Source organism: Nicotiana tabacum, chromosome 5, assembly GCF_000715075.1.
Source record: "Nicotiana tabacum cultivar K326 chromosome 5, ASM71507v2, whole genome shotgun sequence".
Taxonomy (NCBI): Eukaryota; Viridiplantae; Streptophyta; class Magnoliopsida; order Solanales; family Solanaceae; genus Nicotiana; species Nicotiana tabacum.
Genome location: NC_134084.1, coordinates 154,208,028 through 154,228,789, shown reverse-complemented (window position 1 = coordinate 154,228,789; position 20,762 = coordinate 154,208,028). Strand labels below are relative to the sequence as shown.

The window sequence follows — 20,762 nt, the reverse complement described above, 5'->3', positions numbered from 1 at the left end:
AACGACGTGAGGATGGAAAGTTTGAACTCGATCCATGCACCAAATTATGTTATTTGTAAAGGTTGAGTGATAAATGAGGTAAAAATAATTATTAACCCACCTTAGATAGAAGTTATGCGTAAAAATAGTACAAGCTAGCCAATTTTTACACTGGTAATCGAAAATAGTCCGCGTTTGTGAAGTCATTATTTTGTTGAAACACGGAAAGTTCCGGCATAATATGCTGAATTATGGAGCTCCTGCGTATAAACTTACAGTATATTATGTTGGAACTCCAGCACACGGAAAGTGGCAACGTAATATGCTGGATTATGGAGCTCCTGCATATAAACTTTTCGCATATTATATTGGAACTTCAGCGCATTATGAAATTCCAGCATATTATGCTGGAAGCTCATATGTAAAAAATTCGAACTCCAGCATATTTATGCTAAAATGTTTCTGGATTTTTAAGGGCGTTTTTATTCAGATTTTATCTTTACCTGAAAAGTGACTAAATTTCGATTACTTTTGAAACTGTAGCTATTTTTCAATTACCAGTTATAAATCTGTCTATTTTTTATTTTTTCCCTTAGTTTGGTGGACGAATTGGGTCCAAATAAGTATTTTTCTTGTGAGGATTACATCTATAGAACCACAGGTTGGACTAGTCCATATTATATTAGGAGTGGGATAGTTTGGTTTAAATCCGAATCCATATTGAAATAGGTTTTGTTATTTTGACTCGAGTAGGTTTTGAATTATTATAAATACTGATGCTACTATATTTTTATTTTTTTTTTTTTTTTTGTATCGAGATTTATTAGATTATGAGTGAATTATTTTGTGGATACTCAAATCCTTCACAAAAAACCATGACGAATTTACCATCTTCAATCTTGGAAGATATTTTCTTAAGATTATCACCAAAAACAATCTTTATTTGCCAAAGTGTTTGCAAATCTTGGCTAAACCTAATTTCACACCCTGAGTTTATCAAACTTCATCTCTCAAAATCCCATACCAACCTCATCATCTATAATATTAATCATTCTCGTTCAAGTCTCTTCAACTTTGTAAATTTGGAAAATAAACCTAATTATCATCGGCTCACTTTTGAACCAAATTTTCACCTTGACATCAAAACCAACTTCCCAAATATTAATTTCAATCCAGTTGGCTCAATACATGGTTTGGTTTGTTTATATTATAAGCCTCTTGATAATAATGTTCTTGATATTGTTTATATCTTCAATCCAACTACTCGACAATACATCGAACTTCCTGAGCCTAAAGGGCTAAGAAATTGCCCAAATTTAGTCACTTATGGCTTTGGGTTTGATCCTATGAGAATGGAATACAAGGTGATAAGGATTTATCAAGTGGAAACTCATAATATAAATAAAGAAAAATATTACACGTCTGAAGTTCAAGTGTACACTCTTGGGACAAGGTTTTGGCGTAGTGTAGGGTATATCAAGCTACGTTTTGAACGTAGATATTCTGGGGTATATTTCAATGGAAAGCTTCATTGGTTGGTTAAAGATGTTGAAGAAAATGAGTCAATTTGTTTCATTGATATGCACGACGAGTTGGACGAGTGGACTTTGGATACTGATGAAGAGTTAAATCGGGAAAAAGATATGACCTTTTCCACGGCTCCTGGATTTAACAAAAGGAAACGTCAAAACTTACCCACACCACGTGATAGAAACTACCCAGATTATAGGAGTTTGGGAGTGTTGGGAAATTATCTTTGCTTATGTGACAATAACACGAAAAGTTATCTCGACATATGGGTAATGAAGGAATATGGAGTGAAAAGTTCTTGGACCAAAGAAATTGTTATCGACATAACCCCAGAGTGCAATTGGTTTTGCCACACAATGGTACACGTATTGAAAGTTTTTCGAGATGGAGAGATCTTGTTTCAGTTGGGGGAAGATGTCTTGTTTACATATAATCCTGAGAAGAAAACTTTGACAAAAAATGAGTATTTTAGTGATCGTTTTTGGGCTTCTACTCATGTCTCAAGCTTACTCTCACTCAAGAACTTTGGGACAGGAGTTGTCAACAATTTCTAATTTCTACTAGCTTTGGTATAGAGAATTACTTTCACTTGGGTAAAGTTGTCCATGTGTGACATATAGGTCACGAGTTCGAACTGTAAAAATAGTCACTAATACTTGCATTAGGGTAGGTTGTCTACGTTATAATCCTTGAATGTGGCCCTTTACAGGACTCTGCGTGAACGTGATATACCTTGTCCAGAGTTTTTTTTTTTTTGGTAAAGAGGGATAGTGATGATGGTATAATAAAATTCTGCACGTGTTTTGCTTAATGTACTAGTTTTGGTATAATGATCTCAAATGAAATATTGAATTCTGTTTCATTGATCAAATATGCTGCTGTAAAGGTGCTCCATAATTTGTTTTAACTTGAGCAATATTTTCCTTTTCAATACTTTTACGTAGTTTTTAGATATGTAAATGATATTTTAAAAAATCTAAAGAAAAATACACCCAAATTCATATCGACTATTAAGCCCTCGTTTGGCAAATAAATTTTGGCAAGTTTTTTTTTTTCCAATTTTTTGGCAAAATCTTTGTTTATATCTTTATTCATATTTTGGCAGATTTTGAAAACAAAATTTTCAATCCCAAAACTAGCTCTAGACCTGTTTTTGGCTCATAATATTATCGTTCGGTTTTTTAACCATTTTAAAAATTACTTATAACTTTTGTATTTTATAAAAAAAGTCCACCATCTATTATGACCCAACTAATCTACCAACTAGTTATTATCATTTTTTTGGACTGATGAATCTCGTTTTTTGACAAATTGTAATAGCGAGTAATTGTGTTACTAGCAGTTGATATTAATATATCAAGGTATGGTTTTAGAATAATGTATTATGTAGTTCATTATAAAAATGATAACTTTGTGCCAAACTTATGTGTGTTTAGGACTATGGTTTGTGATAATTGTTTGATAAAAAATATGGCTCTTGGTTAAAGTATTTAAATTTATGTAATTATGGGAACTTAGTTAACAATAATATCTCTAGATGTAGCTTTCAAGGGTGCAATAAACATTAGGTGGGTTCGGTCAAATAATGATAACAACATGCAATAACTGTTCTAAAAGCATGAACAATAATGTAGCATTTAATAGCAATGAATAACAATAAATGATATATAAGTAAATAGGAGGAATGATTCACCTAATAAAGGACGAAATAGATGGATGTTCCTTCTGGCAATGATGAGTGACAGACAAATCCTTGAATATTCGAGTTATTCTCGAATCAGAAGGAAAAGTATGGCATAGTATAGACTAGAATCTTAGTGAAAATGTGATGTTTGTATCTTAGCAAGACAGAGAGAATCTTTTTGTCAAAGTGTGTTCTTACAAATGAATATTACAAGGCCCCTATCATTATCTCTTTTTTCTATATATATGGGACATGTTCCTAAGAAACCCTAATAGTACAAGTGCAGAGAATATCCACTAGAATATTCTCTTTTAATATCATATCCTGACAAACTAGCCATTACAACTCTTATCAACGATATTTAACCTCGACCTCGACCCTTGTTGGCATCTCGACTACGACTCTTGTCGATATCTCGACTATGGCTCTTATCTACACTTCGGCCAGGGATTTTGCTTCTTCTTAGGTCATTTCGACTAAGGCGACTCGAGAACTCTTCCCTTAATATTATCTTGACTTAAATATTCTAGAGACAGATTTTAACCCATACAGTTAGTTCCTCCGCTTATTGAGACCGGCTCCAGCTAGGGTCGATGAGAGGATTTTCTCTTTATGGAGAAATAATTAAGCGAGCAGTTTAGGCCGTGGTAGTCATGGTGAATCGGCAACGTGGCCCTATGTGGACCACTTATTTCAAAACGTCTCGATTTTCCCGATTGGTTTGTTGGAGTTGGTTGTCCACAAATTAAGATGACGTCATGACCTCATGCATCATTATGATGCATTTTTCTGATGCGTTGCTTCGTTTCTCGTGCGTCCTTTGATCGAATCTGCCGCTTCGGTTACGACACCAATAATGATGAACCATTTTCGGTTCTAGTGCCTAGGTCCTTATAAATAGATATGTTACGGTGTAATTTTGAAGTTTCAAACTTTCTACTTCGAAACCCCATATCTCCTTCTTTCTTCTATGTGACCTAACACTTTCCCTCTCTGTTCTAGGGGCTTTCATTATTTTCGATCCTTTATTGTGTGATACTCCCTTTCTTCCGATAAAACATGACTAACGTACCTTCCGAGTTTAGTGAGGGAAGTGAGCAGGTCCCTTTAGCGATGGTGCTCCCTCCTCATGAGGGGAATACTTCTGTCGTCGTCGAGGATGGAGCCTTCCCTTTGGCGGAGGAGACAATTCCTTGCAATCCTGACACCAGGTCTGATTTCTCAAAATCCCCTAATGCCGACCTTGAGACTTTCGGTTAGTGATGACGGAGAAGGAATTGGGAGAACTTAGGGGTAAGTACGATATCCTCGATCACTTCAAATTAGTACCGGCTGGGTGGGATACGGTGCAGGTCCATCGCCATGGATGCTGCTCCTACTACGCCTACCCCTTCCAAGTCGGCTACACTCTCCCTCTCCTTCTACTGGTGGAGGAATTTTGTCGCTATTTGTTACACCCCATATTTTTGTACATGAAAATGCTCTATAAATAAATTAATGGAAACTCGAAAATGAGATGTTACATCCCGTATTTTCGTACGATAAAGTTTCATCGTAAGTTAATCGACGTAAGTTCGGGAATGAGCTTATTTTGAGATTTTAAGCATTATGCTATTTTAAACAAGTTATAAGTAAATTCGTGAAGGTGAGAGGGGAAACAAGTCAAAGAAAACGAATTTTCGTCCAAGTTTGGCATGTTGGGATAAAATACGGCCCGATCTAAAATACTCGGTATTTATGGACTAGTACTATACGAGGTACCATATGACCATGATAGTAAGGTGTATAAGGTATGTGAAAAGTGAGTAATATTTTAAGTAAGTGGAAATAATTCTCAGTTATATGGGTAATTGGTTAATTATTGGGTAATTAGACATTACCTAATTAATTAATAACTAGTGGTGAATTAATAAAATTTTTGGATAAGGACAAAGCCTCCCACGTGGAAGCAAATGGAAAGGGATTTAATGACTCTTGTTTTGGGCAATTGAATAAGAAGGACACATGGACTATGTATTATCCCTCAAAAATGTGGAAAGATGTTACAATTGTTTCAATTGATATACAATACAAAGGTGCCTAATTAAATGTAAGCTAGCAACATTCTCTTTCCAACAAGATTTCTTGCAATATTTTGGTATCAACCAGATGCAACATACCATTTTAAACCAATTTTCATATTTCACCATTCTCTTTCCAATCCAACTTATAAGAAATTCTTATAAGTTTTGAAAAGAATGTTAGCAATTGCCAATTTCCTACAAAAGAAAAATATGAATTCTTGCAACCAAAAGAAATCCAACGAGAATTATTGGAACTTTAGCAACATAAATTTTTGCGATTCTAACGGAGTACGGTGCAATCTTTTCCAAGAACATCATACGGATTTTCCCTACTCCAGGTATGTTAAGGTTATCCCTTCTTTCTTTTTGGCATGATCCAAATAATACAAATAAAACGAGCAAAATACGCAACTTTCATAAATGACTCTATTCATAGAAATACTAGGAGTATTTATATTCTTGATTCCCCATGTGGATTATTATTATATCTTCTATTCATAGGTCTTAGAAAAATACGTATTTGATAAGTTTATCCGAAAATGCATATGGATTTTTATGGCATTCCGAGAAAATCTTATTAACGTATTTCTTATGCATTTCATACATTTATACATGTACATTGAACCATGACCAGATGTCGTTGTATACGCGTATATATGTATATTATATTTATATGGGATATGGGAAAAGGTTACGGCGTTATATATGCACCACCACCTGATCAGCTGGTATACGTTGATGATTTTTCCCACAGTGGCTGAGATGATATGATGGGATGCTCTCAGAGGCCTGATGATGTTATGAAATATGTACCTATGCATGACATGACACTATAATTATTTCATGATTTACAAAGTTATCCAGACTTATAGGTCGAGTCATTACTCTATATTTCTTCCATGTCCGTTATGTACTTATTTATGTATCTTACATACTCAGTACATTATTCGTACTGATGTCCCTTTTGCCAGGGGACATTGCATTTTATGCCCGCAGGTTCCGATAGACAGGTCGAGAGTCCTCTAAGTAGGCCATCAGATCAGCGGAAGATGATGACGCACTCCATTTGCTCCAGAATTGCTTCTTGGGTCAGTACGATTAGTACATGTATTGATTGAAATAGCGGGACCCGATCCTGACTTTTATAATATTATGTATTCTTAAAGGCTTGTAGACAAATGTTATGTACGTGAGAGTTTGTATGGCCTTGTCGGCCTATGTTTAGTATACGAGTGATCATTTTGGTCTTATAGGGCCATATGTGTTATGTATAAATTTGTATTACATGTTTTATTCTAGTTATCCTATGGCAACCTTTCCGTCTCATTTACCTATAATAGCATGATATGAAAGATATGTTATGTTGGTACTCGGTTGAGTAAGATACCAGGTGCCCGTCATGGCCTATCGGTTTGGGTCGTGACAAAGGTGGTATCAGAGCAGTTCAGTCTTAGGGAATCTACAAGCTGTGTCTAGTAGAATCTTGTTTAAGGGTGTGTCATGCACCACACTTATAAGCAGGAGGCTACATGGCATTTCAGACTGTCACTCTCTCTTTTTACTCTAGATCGTGCCATAGAGCTCAATTGTAAGAACTCAATTTCCTAACTCTGTCTTATTCATAATGTGACGATACCTACATCCAGAAAGACGGTTGATAAGAGATATAGCTGTGGAAGAGTTGAGTCAGAGGAACTCGATTTTTGCATCATGTTTATGATGGATAAATTTGAGGTATTCAGTAGATCTTGTGTGTACTAAGACGTGTAAGTTTCTTAATAAGGATCCCTAAGGCAAGAATGTCTATACACTCTTATGGTAAAAAGGAATAAGAGAATCAGAAGGTAAACACAAGTTTCAGTAAGTAAAAGAAGTAATGTAAAGAAGGGTACGAGGTACCCAGTTAATGAAGATTAACAGTATTTACAATTCAAGGAGAGAAATATAAGCATTTTGAGATACCTTCAATTGTAATAGAGTTATGTAAAATTAGTCACACCCATCTCAATTATTCTCCATGAGAGCTAACAGAAATAGTAAGAGAAGCACGAATATCAGGAACTGGATGGGATTAGAGTAACCCAAAATGATGGTTGGATTGCTTGCATTAGTTGACATTTCCAAAAGATATTGTAAATGTGCTAGCAAAATCTCCTTGTGAGACACCTAGGTGGTACACTCTAAAATAGTACAACTAGATATGAGTACTATAAAGATAGACACTGAAAACCTTGAAAGGATAAATGTTACCTTAGTATGGCTCCCGTCCCTAGTAAAGAAAGAATGTTAGGCAACCCGAAGAGCCAGTAGATGGAGCAAAGGGAGCTAAAAACAAAAGAATGTCCTGCTGAAATTTTCAGAATGAAGTGTTAAACAGAAAGGTTAGCAGGAAATGAGAAGAGGTTTAATGAAGTGTTATGAGTAAGATGTGATGCAAGACAACGATAGAAAAAAATGACGGTTATTATAGGATATATAGTCAAGTTAAGTAAAAGATGAGAGGAGCCAGGCCTTGAGACAACAAAATAGCATAGGCCATAAAGTTATATCCTCATTTCGAGAAATAAGTTCGTGACTCCAACGCGACTACCAGAAGGGAGAGTTAATCCCCAGAATAATAAATATCAGTATGGGCTGGAGGACAAGATAAACTAAACATGAATAGGGGCTAAGTGATTTGATAATAGTCAGCATCATGAGAATTTTATATTGCGTTCTGGCGATAATAGCATAGACCACAGAAGAAGATTCATGAGGATTTCAAAGAATGGTCATTCAAGAAGACGCTTCCCTTAAAAAATGGTTACCGCAAGACAAGTAAGGGTCATCGATGATAAGAAAGAATGCCAAAGATGAAGAGGTACAACATCTATAGGTAGATTGTCGTAGCTCTAAATCTTAGCATTCCCCTAAAGGGGGAATATGAAGTTATGTGGTATTATGTTAGAATTAAGGGGTTCTAGTAATTATGGAATGGTAAAGGAATAATGCAATAAAAAATAAAAAAAGGGATGAGACTGCACTTATTCAAAGCCTACAAGATATGCTATGATTCCAGAACATTATGCAAACATGACGTCAAGAAAAGGAAGTAAGGGTCGCTGCCCAAGATGTTATTGATAGATAAGGAGTCAATGTAAGACATAAATTAAGACAAAGGAAATAACCCAAGAAAGATTACGCGGAATATTGATATGAGAATGGGCCAACGAGTAGTCTGTAATTGATTCAGGAAGAGCCTTATTATGGCTAAATAGGAGGTTACAAACGAGTTAGCAGATCATGCAAGATAAATATAATAAAACCCAATATGGTGAATTTAGTCTTGTAGATATGACATCGTGATCCTTGAGAAATATTAAGATAGGAGTTGGGGTAGTTAAAAGTACCATATGAGTATTACTGAAATAAAAGAGAAAGCTACTGGGAAGACAATCAAAATATTAGTTCAGAAGCAACCCGACAAGCACAAGGGCATGGAGGTAAGAAACTACGGATAATTATAGGCAAGGAAGGACGTCAGAAGGTCCGTAATAAGCTCACAGCTTTACAAGAGTCAAGGGTTCTCCTTAAGTACTACAACGAAAGGCTAACTGGGGAAATAAGAAAGAAGGCTGCAACCTAAGCACAATAAACTAAAGAGGAAATGGTCGTATAACAACAGTCTCCCAACAACATTGTACGCACTCCAAAGGAAAGTGGCACCATCGTGGCTAATGAACAGGAAGTAAAATTAAAAGTAATATTCGAGATCATATGAGTTACACGAAAACTCTGGCATGTGTGGGCACTAAGATAAGCTAAGTATGGATGTAATAAGGGGGTAGAAAGGCCAGGAAAAGTAATAGCTTACATTGAAAGAAAGCTAAGATGGAACGAAAGAAATTATTCGATCAATGATCCAGAGTTGGTTACATTATGAAAGCACTTAAGGGTTCAAAATTTTATACATGCAACATATACAAACATAGAAAATTCTGGTATACGTTAAAAGAATGAATTGAGCCCAGGTCATAGATGAAGGATTAAATTATTAAAGCATTGTATCATGCATATTCCTCAGCACCCATGAAGGGTTAAACAGAATAACTAATACCATGAACCACAGATCGGGAGATGACTTAAGCCTACATAAGGGCCGATCAGAAGAAAGAGGAAACGAAAGAGTTACATCAGCAAAGTAAATCAGGAATCTAATTATTGCACCTAGAAAATTATGGACATCGTGATTGAGAGCATTGCAAAATCACTCTTAATATCAGAGGTGCACGAAAGATAGTACAATAGCCATATTTTTTAATGAATTTTCAATAAATCCAGTTAGAAATATACCAACCTCATAAGAATTCAGTATGGAGCTCCCACCGGATTGTATAGGCACTAAAGGTGCAAATATTATAATAGAAATTCAAGTTATGGACGTGAATTATACCTATGTGGAAGGAAGGTCATGAAAGAGATAGAGGATACGATGCAAGATTTTAAGATGGTAAGGTAAAAGTGAACTACGTACGAGATACTCAAATATAGAAGATTGTGAATAGTCCATACTTCGGATAAAAGGATAGAAGTGCGGGGATTCAGTATCCAAGAAGGATAGCGGTTTCATTAGTGGCATATCTTCCAGCCTATGGTTTCTAGGTATCCGGAGAGTTCTAGTAAAAAGAGTAAAGAAGAGTTTAAGACGATGTGATGTATCGCTTAACGTTCCAGAATAACATAAGGGTGCAAGCAAGTTGAAGGAAGGTTACGAGAAGTATAAATGGATATGTATGGGTCGCAAGCTAAAGTATGGTAGAGCGACAAGATTGTAAGAAGACGGGAGTAAGGATAAGAAAGGGCGAGTGAGAAGGTGACGAGAATGGATAAGTCCTCGGGATTAAGCCCACGAAAATGAGAGAGAGCTGATGGGTTCTCTAAATTATATAAGGCTCAGTATAGCCAGAATGAACTCAAAGGAGTCTAAGACTAGTAGCATTTAGAAAAAAATAGAATGCTGCCCTGGTAGTGGAATGATGGTGTGATTGTGATAGATAAAGGATGACGTTGGGCCTTTGACTAAGTAATGATTTGAAGAGGATTTCATGGATTGTACGGAATTAAAAATGTACACTGAATCCCATTGGGATGCTATAAATACAATTATTAAAGTACAGTATCGCCCTTAAGTGGATCAGGAAAATCACTTCAAATATTCCTCGATACAGCATAAGCCCTAGTGGCAATGTATTATGTAAGAAGTCTCCAGTTATCAATGGAAGATTGTAGATCAACATTGAGATAGATCGACAATGGATGGCTAAAAGATACAAAGTACGAGATGAGATTAGACCATCATTCTTAAGATGAACAGTAATGAAGAAGCATTAAAAGACTTGGCCTTATACATATAGGTTAAGCAACAAGAATAACCTGGAGTTTGGTCGCAAACCTCAGTAACAATAAATCGAAGTAATAATTATGGTATAGTATGGCCTGCTTAGATGTAGTAAAGCTAATGACACCCAGAGGGACAAATTGACATAATTTTGAATATGTTCACAAAGTGAGGCCTAGAGATTGGCTAAGATCTGGAGGAAAGGGGAGAGAAGCATCACATAGGCGCACATACAAAGTTAGAGTCATACAAGCTATATGATAGAAGGTAGCAACAATTACGAGATTAGAAGGATTCCGAATACAAGACGTGATGTGAGAAATAGGCTTAAAGGGGGGAATGCCCTGGCCTTTGGATTTATTCAAAGAACAGTTGTCTGAATGGAAAGTAGAATATTAGAGTATTCACAAGAGCTATGGGTTATGAGAATAATAAGTGCATCAGTAAACATTCGAGGATGAATTTTCCAGAGGGGGGAATGATGTTACACCCCATGTTTTTATACGTGAAAGTGCTCCATAAAGAAATTAATGGAAGCTCGGAAATGAGATGTTACATCCCGCATTTTCGTACGATATAGTTTCTTCGTAAGTTAATCGACGTAAGTTGGGGAATGAGATTATTTTGAGATTTTAAGCATTATGCTATTTTAAACAAGTGATAAGCAAATTTGTGAAGGTGAGAGAGGAAGAAAGTCAAAGAAAACGAATTTTCATCCAAGTTTGGCATGTTGGGATAAAATACGGCCCGAGCTAAAATACTCGTTATTTATGGACTAGTGTCATACGAGGTACCAGATGACCATGATAGTAAGGTGTATAAGATATGTGAAAAGTGAGTAGTATTTTAAGTAAGCAAAAATAATTTTTAATTATGTGGGTAATTGGTTAATTATTGGGTAATCAGACATTACCTAATTAATTAATAACTAGTGGTGGATTAATTAAAATTTTTGGATAAGGACAAAGCCTCCCACGTGGAAGCAAATGGAAAGGGATCTAATGACTCTTGTTTTGGGCAATTGAATAAGAAGGACACATGGACTATGTATTATCCCTAAAAAACGTGGAAAGATCTACAAAAGAAAAATGTGAATTCTTGCAACCAAAAGAAATCCAACGAGAATTATTGGAACTTTAGAAACATAATTTTTTGCGATTCTAACGGAGTACGGTGCAATCTTTTCCAAGAACATCATACGGATTTTTTCCTACTCCAGGTATGTTAAGGCTATTCCTTCTTTCTTTTTGGCATGATCCAAATAATACAAATGAAACGAGTAAAATACGCAACTTTCATAAATGACTCTATTCATAGAAATACTAGGGGCATCTATATTCTTGATTCCACATGTGGATTATCATTATATCTTCTGTTCATGGGTCTCAGAAAAATACGTATTTGATAAAGTTTATCCGAAAAGGCATATGGAATTTTATGGAATTTTGAGAAAATATTAATAACGTATTTCTTATGCATTTCATGCATTTATACATGTATATTGACCCATGACCAGATGGCGTTATATACACGTATATATGTATATTATATTTATATGGGATATGGAAAAAAAGTTACGGCGTTATATACGTACCACTACCTGATCTGCTGGTATACGTTGTGATTTTTCTCACAGTGGCCGAGATGATATGATGGGATGCCCTCAGAGGCCTGATGATGTTATAAAACATGTACCTATGCACGATATGCCATTTATACGTATATGCATCACACTATAATTATTTCATGATTTACAAAGTTATCCATACTTACAAGTTGAGTCATTTACTCTATATTTCTTCCATGTTTGTTATGTACTTATTTATGTGTCTTACATACTCGGTACATTGTTCTTATTGACGTCTCTTTTGCCTGGGGATGTTGTGTTTCATGCCCGTTAGTTTCGATAAACAGGCCGAGAGTCCTCTAAGTAAGCCATCAGATCATAGGAAGATGTTAGTGCGCTCCATTTGCTCCGGAGTTGCTTCTTGGATCAGTACAATTAGTACATATATTGATTGAAATGGCGGGACCCGGTCCCGACTTTTATGATATTATGTATTCTTAGAGGCTTGTAGACAGATGTCATGTACGTGAGAGTTTTTATGTCCATGTCAGCCTATGTTTAGTATACGAGTGATCATTTTGGTCTTATAGGCCCATATGTGTTATGTATAAGTTTGTATTACATGTTTTATTCTAGTTATCCTACGACAGCCTTTTCGTCTCATTTACCTATGATAACATGATGTGAAAGATACGTTATATCGGTACTCGGTTGAGTAAGGTACCAGGTGCCTGTCATAGCCTATCAGTTTGAGTCATGACACTATTATGGAGTCTGCCCAGCCCAGCCCAGCTCGCCCCATATGTTTACAAGCTTATAAGGATGCTCACTAAATTTGCCGAGCTGGCCGAGGTCAAACTCTCACTTCGGCATTTGATACACCTGTTCGCCCCTAGATTTTACAGGGGGACGATGATAAACCTTCATCACCGAGGAGGCAAGTGCCTAGTGGTGAATATGGACGACAAGGCTAATCACCAATTTTGGTTAAACTACTTCTTCGTCAGAACCGAATACGTGGTAGCTAACGTTGACGGTTTCCCTATGGTTTGGAATTGCACTCGTAAGTACTTAGTTTCCTTGTTCGTATGTGTCTGATTTGTTTTGCTTGGTTGTGGGTTCTGATTTCTGGTCCTTTCTTTTTTTGCGCAACCAAGACCTTGCCTCTTCATCTGGTTGAAAACATTTTAGACTAGCTAGTCGGCTCCTCCCTTACATCATGGGAATCCGTGAGTGGCCGGGCTTATTCAAGAGGTTTGGGCATGCTCACATTTTGACTGTTAAGTCCCTTGTTTTGTTGGAGTCTTTGTTTCTTTCCATTTACTTTGCGACAACCCTTTTTTCCTGTATTTTTTCCAACTTTAGGGGGGTTCGAGGAGGTCGAGAGCTCCTGCCCTTTCGTTGCAAAAAAGAAGGCTGCTATGCCCTCAGCTTCCACTCCATCTACGACGACATCCATTTCTGCTCGTGACCCTTTCCCTCATGTTGTGGCGTTTGGTCCTGCTCCTTTCGTGGTCGTGGGGACTTTGACCATATGGATCTCAATAGATGAAGACGATGAACTTGTGCCAGGCAAGGGGGATAATCACGTCCAAATGCACACCTCAATAGAGAAATGAAACAGTCGTATACAATAATAGAAACCCAACTAAGACTGGGAGTTATGATGGGAGCAGGGGTATATATTCGAAGTAAGTAGATGGGCTATCTAGATTACACTTCCACAACAAGATTTTTGTTTCTATTTCTAATGTTAATCTAAGGATTGCAAAATAAAGATAGAAGACAAGAGATAATTGTTTTTAAGGTTTTTCCAAATGGATAAAAAGCCTAGGGTTGTGACCATGACATAGGTGTTTGTCTAATGGGATAAATATTTTAATGCTTGTTTTGTTGATTGTGGTGCATTATAACTCACAACTCTACATTACCCACTCAATACCTCTCAGTCAGAGAGTGGTTTGCCCAATTTGGCTTTCTCAAGATCAAATGGGTACTAATCAAAACTGTTGATAAGAGCTCAGGTCAGGTTATTACTATCTCTAGGTTGAATCCTTTAATTGGATTAATCAATCTCTCAATTGACCTAATTCCTTGTTAGCTAAGTTATCCTAGACTAGGTCCCTCTTTCTCAAGTAAAGACTAAGTCAAATAGGCATGAATTAATGTTTGCAACCATCATTTCTACAATTAAAGCACAAACTAAGCTAAATAATAAACACACAATCATAAACAAACATAAAATTAATCGCCCATAAGGTTTACATACTAAATTTGGGTCACAATCCTAGTAAAATTCTAGCTATCATGTTGGATATTGAAGAAAACAAAGAAGAAAAGCAAATAAAACTCATAATGGAAGATTAAAATAATGGAATCTAATGATAAAATGTTAAAATAAGATAAAACTTCCTAAATTAACAAAGAGAAACGGCTACAGCAACTTCATATGTTCAAGCATGACCTAATCTTGTGAAACTCGTCTATTTATACAAGGCTGAAAATTTCGAACAACAATGCCCCTCGGGAGATTCTACGGCCGCGCAATTCCATGTGCGATCCACAGATTTCTTCATCTTGGCAGGAAGTGTAGCTCTACAACCGCATATTTCTAAACTGTGGTCGCGAGGAAATCTTCTATGGTCCACACAATTAGGTTTGTGGCCGCAAGGCAATTCTTATGAGACCGCATAATTCTTGTGCAGTCCGTAATTCACAGAGGCTCCTAGACTTGGTCTTTTTGCACACTCTCTGATCTTCAACTCAGCTTTGCAACCACACAATTCATGCACAGTCTGCACTTTGCGCAAATGTCTGCTAAATTCTTCCTCTTGGTTTATGGTCGTAGATGGAATTCTGCGGTCCGCAATTTCTTCTACGGCTGTAAAATTCCTTCTGCGGACTGCACATTTGCGCTTCTACGCCCTTTATTGCCTTGTGCCTCAGACTACTACTTTTTGAGTCGGATTTCTTCTTGGGAGATCAACTTCTATCATTCCTACAATTTTGCACAATTTTATTAGTTTCCGGAATATAATTCAATGCTTTTAGACTAAAACAAAAGCTAAAGGGCGCGAATAAGAAATCAAAATCCTTACTTATCAACTCCCCCAAACTTAAGTCTTTGCTTGTCCTCAAGCAAATAAATTAGTTCCCACCTCCAAAAGTTAAGGGTCATTTCAGCAAGTCAAAAGTTAGCCATCTGTATCAGTTAGGACCAACAATTACCCACACTACTCATGTATTATAAACAAGGCGACAAGTTAAACATTCATGCACATATAGTTCTAATGCGACATTTGAGCTTCAATATTGGATTTTACTCATCAAGGACTCTCGCTTTATCTTGTAGGTCATGGTGGACTCCAAACTCTTCCTCCTCTAATTTCCGTTTGTCAAGCTCACTTAAGAAATTAGCATTCAATTCAAAGATTTATGAAAGGCTCACTCATCTATCTCAAGAGAATGTCACAAGTACGGGTTCAAGTACCATAGGCTTTCCCCTCATGTAGATCACCACTAATGTAAGCTCACTCGGCTCAAAATCAAGCAGGACTTCTTTCGGGGTGCAAAGAAGGCTTTTGGACTAGGGTTTGATACAATATGGGTAAGTGGTTACACCTTCCTTAAGCACTCCATCTTTCATTTCTCGGCTCATACTTTGCCAATTCCTTGAGGCACTTTATTTTCCTTGGGGTACTAGAGAGACTTAACGTTACTCCTTCTTGATCATTACATTCATTTTCTACCTTTTTTGATTTCTCCGTGTTTGAGATCATTATCTCTCTTTGAATCCCTTCAAGTCTTCCACTCTCATTCACTTTTTTGCATTTTTCTTTTTGTTTTTTTCTTTTCTTGCCTTTCCTTCTTTTCTCTTTTTGTGCCTTGATACCCTTTTCAATTTCCTCATCTCTCCCCGAAACCTATGTTTTTAGCCATTTGTTTTACATGATTGTTAAGGAAAGCTCGAGTGACAAGAGAGGGTTACGATAGAATGGGTAAAGGCTTGTAACATGGTTTTCAAATGAGAAAGGCTAAAGGCTCAAAGGGGTTGACTAGGGATGACAAAATTGGTAGGCAATAGAAAACTCAAAGGGGCCAAGGAATACTACAATCACTTTTCAAGCCAAGAAAAACTTAAGATTTTGCCTTAAATCACATTCGGGGCAAGTTCTAGACCCTTCGCATGGGTATTTGGACTAGCAACAAAGCATATCACCCCTTACGCAACTAGATTGTTAAAGAGGATAGAGTCAAGGTCCCACAATGACCACATTCAAGATTGAAGATCACTATGGTCCAATTAGACTACCCTATGGTACTAAAGTCAACACAAGATTCACAAAGTCACTAACTAGAGCTATTACCTTTTAAAACCTTGTCTATAACCATAAGCACGTAGTTAAATGTGTTGGTGCCAAATAAAGCATGTTTGACTCTTTGATCTTGACTTAATTAGATCTTTTTATTCATTACTATTACTATTATTGCCTAAACACAAAACGAACTCACTCCTTAAGAAGGTTGTCACGCCATCCATCATTGGGATGAGTCACCTGGTTCACACAATAACTACCTTTGGAAAACACCGTGGCATTAATAAAACCAAAGGCTTATTATCTACTAGAACATAAAAAGAAACTACTAAATCAAACACTAACTAATAAGAAACTAACATAAAGAAGCTACAAAGCAAAAACTATTGAAAGCATAAAGAATATACATAATGAGAGAGAGAGAGAGAGAGAGAGAGAGAGAGAGAGAAATATATACATAAAGAGAGAAAAGAGAGAATATAGAGAGAAGAGAGAGAATATATACATAATGAGAAAGAAAAAGAAAATAATATCAAGTAATTACATGCCAAGTATATCAGAATATACCAAATAAGATCAATAAAATGAACTCCACCTCCCAAATAAAGATAAGCATTGTCCCGAATGCTTAACAAAATAAGAGTAAAGGAAGGGAAAGAGTGAAGAAAACTCCTTATGGCTCCTTGGACATATATGTATCCCCAGCAATGTCACCACCCTCAGGCTCGTCCAACTGAATCTCATCATCCTCAACTCTAGGAGTGGCTGGGTTGGTGAACATCTCGCGCACTGCCTCAGCAGTGTCGGCAGCCAGGTCTGGCTCCTCAAACTGGCTAGCTGGTGCCACTAGTGCTGTGTGTTGTAGGATCTGGGCCTAGATGGTATGGGTCAATCAGCATGTCAAAGGGGAGATCTCCGGCTGCAACAAGCTTGGCCATATATCTCCGGAGCTTGTCCACTGACTTCTTTCTAGCCTGGGACTTTCTCATTTACTTTACTTCTTTTCTCAACTCTTCGATCACTGACCCGTGCTGTACCAATGTAGCCATAATAGTGGTCTGGTTCTCTAGGATCTTCTTCAATGTCTCTTCATCAGTCGGGGGAACCTGAGGTGCCTGAATAGAAGGCTGTGCTGTAATAATACTGGATAAGTCAAACAACTTTGCAGTGGCTGTTTGCATCCAGTTGTTGAGGCTCGCCAATGTTTAGGAAACTCGCAACGCAAAAAGTGGAGCAGTAGGTATGGGCACCAACTTCAAAGCCGAGGTGGAACCTATGGCAGAAACTGTAGTAGGAACTAAAGATGATGGCGGTGGCATAGCTGTGGCACTAGAGGAAGGCTCGGACGAAGTAGATGGAACATCAACTGCCTCCGAAACTACCACATATGGCTCATCAGACTGGCCTGTGGTGGTAGATGGCTGACCTTTTCTCTTAGGGGCGTTCACATCCATTAGTGAGTACCAAGAGAAAGGTTTCTTCGGTCGCACCTTTGTATTATAATCCTTCGGCTCTACCCTCGCATCCGTGAAATATTCTATAATAGTGTTGAGTGGTAGGATGAGTCATCTTGCCGAGCAATCACTGAGATGTTGGCCAAAATCACTACACCCATATTGATAGGGTACCCGACCATGAAAGAAGCAACTAGAACTTCCTGAGGAATCGGAAGATATGTCTCATTTTGGCTCGGGTCCAGTCTGCTACAGACAAAGGTTTCCCACCCCTTTGTCTCAAAACTTAGAGTGCTCCTTTGAATAGAAACCCCAGCGGTAATCCATGGTGGTGGTGGCTCGGGTGTTGCTAGAATCTCCGCTAACCATGGCAAGGCTGCATCTCCCATTGCATACTTCTATAAATACTCCTTTGGCTTGACATCTTCAAAACCCAAGTACATGTTGAGTGTATGTTGATCAAATCTCACTTTAAGGTTACGCACTTTGGTTACCTTTGTCCCCTTTTTGATATGTGCCACATTGGTGTAGAATTCACAGACTAGGTATTCTTGGGCATCTACCACACAATGGGTGAACCATATCCACCCCTTACGTTCCTTAAACTGTCTTAACACTGCTGGGTTATACTTCTCCAGGTCTTTCAACTGAAACTATTGCTCAAGAGTAAGCGACCTTACTGGCCACCAAGTGCGAAAGCTGGTGAAGGAAGCCAAACTAACAAAACGGTCCTCTCCGACCTCTTTTTTCTTAGATATTTCAAGGCCGGAAGCTGTAGCATCTCCCTCTCTACCATCATCGGGGATGTCCTAAACTGATGTATTCGGTGCCTTCGGGACAGGTATAATGGATGGCTCATAAGCCTGACTAGCACTTTCTAAACCCTCGGAAGTTCTATGAGATGAGGATAACTCGTCCCTAAGTTGATATCTCCCTGGCGGCCTTGACTGGACAACCGACTTCTCTTAAATAGAGTCTGAGTTGCCCTCTGATACTTCCCTAGGCAGGACACAAGATCTCGTCTCGGAGAGGTCTGCACCTCTACCTCTGCCGCCTGTAGCTTTCTTTGTAATTGTTCTTTGTTGGCTAAGGGGTAAGGCACTCTTACCTTGACCCCTAGAAGGTTTACCTCTCCCTTTGGAAGTATCACCTCTGCCTCTAGATCGAACCATTATCTGTATCAAGCAAAGGCAATTGTTAGATGCAATTCTATATTCAATTAGACACAGGAGATATGTAAGAAAACACTAGAAAACACAGTGAGGGTCACAGACAAAGTATGCCTGAAGGGTAAGGATCTGCGGTCCGCACAATTTCCTGGCGATGAAGTCTTGCGGACCACACAACTTAGCTTTGCGGGCGTAAAAGTAAATTGCGGTCCGCACAATTTCACTTGTGGCCGCAGCTTAGAAACTCAAAATATGTCAACTCTCTGATGACAGAGAAATTGCTGATGTGCGGCCGCAACATATTTTCTACGGTCCGCACAATTTGTCCTGCAGCCACACATTTGAGTCATACTTTTGTAGACTCTCTGATGACAGTACAAGGGTTGTTCTGTGGCCACAATAGAAATTCTGCGATCTGCACAATTTTCTAGCAGCCACAGATTCCTTCCCACTAATATTGCCCTAGATTAACTTTTGCAGACTGCACAATTTCAGTTGTGGCCGCATAAATTCAAAAACTCTACAAACCCTTCAGTATTTGTATTTAGGTCTTGCAATTTTGTGCAAATTTGACACGGTAACAACATATATGCATGAAAATACATTGACCCAGTCCCCATATAGCATGTACTAGTTGACCCACTACAAATTTACCCTCACATGAATGAACAATTGCGTTCTACTGACAAAAGGCCCAAAAATAATTAAAAAGCTAGAAACTAAGCTAAAAATACAAAAATCTAACAAGAAATTTAAGCATACCAGATGTGAATGAGGTCAAGGAATGAGTGATCAACAATTGTTGGGCATGTGGGCAGATGATTCACCAAGAAATTTTAATATAGTGTTGTGTTTGTGTTAAGAGAGGAAAAAGTGTATCAGTTGCCCTAGACTTTTATTTATACTATCGATTTTCTAAGGGATGGAGGAGCGAGTGCGGCCGTACAATTTCAGCTGCGGTCCGCACTCTATTACCTGATGAGCTTAAGTCAGCATTTTTTTTGCAGTTTGCAAAATTTTATGTGCGGCCGCAGATTCCTTGTTGCGGCTGCAAATTCCTTGCTACAGCTGCAAATTTCCTGTTACGGCTACAGATTGACCATTTTTCTAATAGACCAACTTTAAAGAGTTGGTATTTTCCACCTTCCATTTGTGCGGTCCGCAATATAATTGTGCGGCCACAGAGCACTTTTGTTGCAAAACCTATAAATGTACGGTCCGCACAATTCAATTGCAGTCCTCAATTGTTGCAACACTTAGGCTGATTTCTGTCTACAATTCCTATAAGGCACACTCATCCTTGTAGAACACTTCAAATCAAGTTAGCACAAAAATAACACCTGACTACAAAAGGAAAAAAAGAGAAAAGAAACATGGATTGCCTCCCAAGAAGCACCTGATTTAACATCGCGGCACGAGCAGAATACCATCAATTATGACTGACCGCCACAATGTGGCCATCTCTAAATTTTCCCAAATTGTGCTTCACCTGGTAACCATTGACTCAGAATACCTCATTGTTTTTGTTCTTCAAATCCAACGCACCAAAAGGTGTCACACCTACAATTTCAAAAGGACCACTCCATTTAGACTTTAACTTCCTGGAAAACATCCTCAACCGTG

General features: G+C 37.8%; 1 protein-coding gene across 1 annotated transcript; it reads left to right on the top strand.

The window, feature by feature from the left end:
• Positions 1–854: 854 nt before the first annotated feature.
• LOC107813274 (F-box protein At3g07870-like) lies at positions 855–2,063 on the top strand. The gene has a single exon (XM_016638521.2). It carries the CDS (start codon positions 855–857, stop codon positions 2,061–2,063), a length of 1,209 nt encoding a protein of 402 aa, XP_016494007.2.
• Positions 2,064–20,762: the final 18,699 nt, after the last annotated feature.

Coding starts and splice junctions, on each gene's coding strand:
- LOC107813274 (XM_016638521.2), top strand. CDS start 855: ATGACGAATTTACCATCTTCAATCTTGGAAGATATTTTCTTAAGATTA.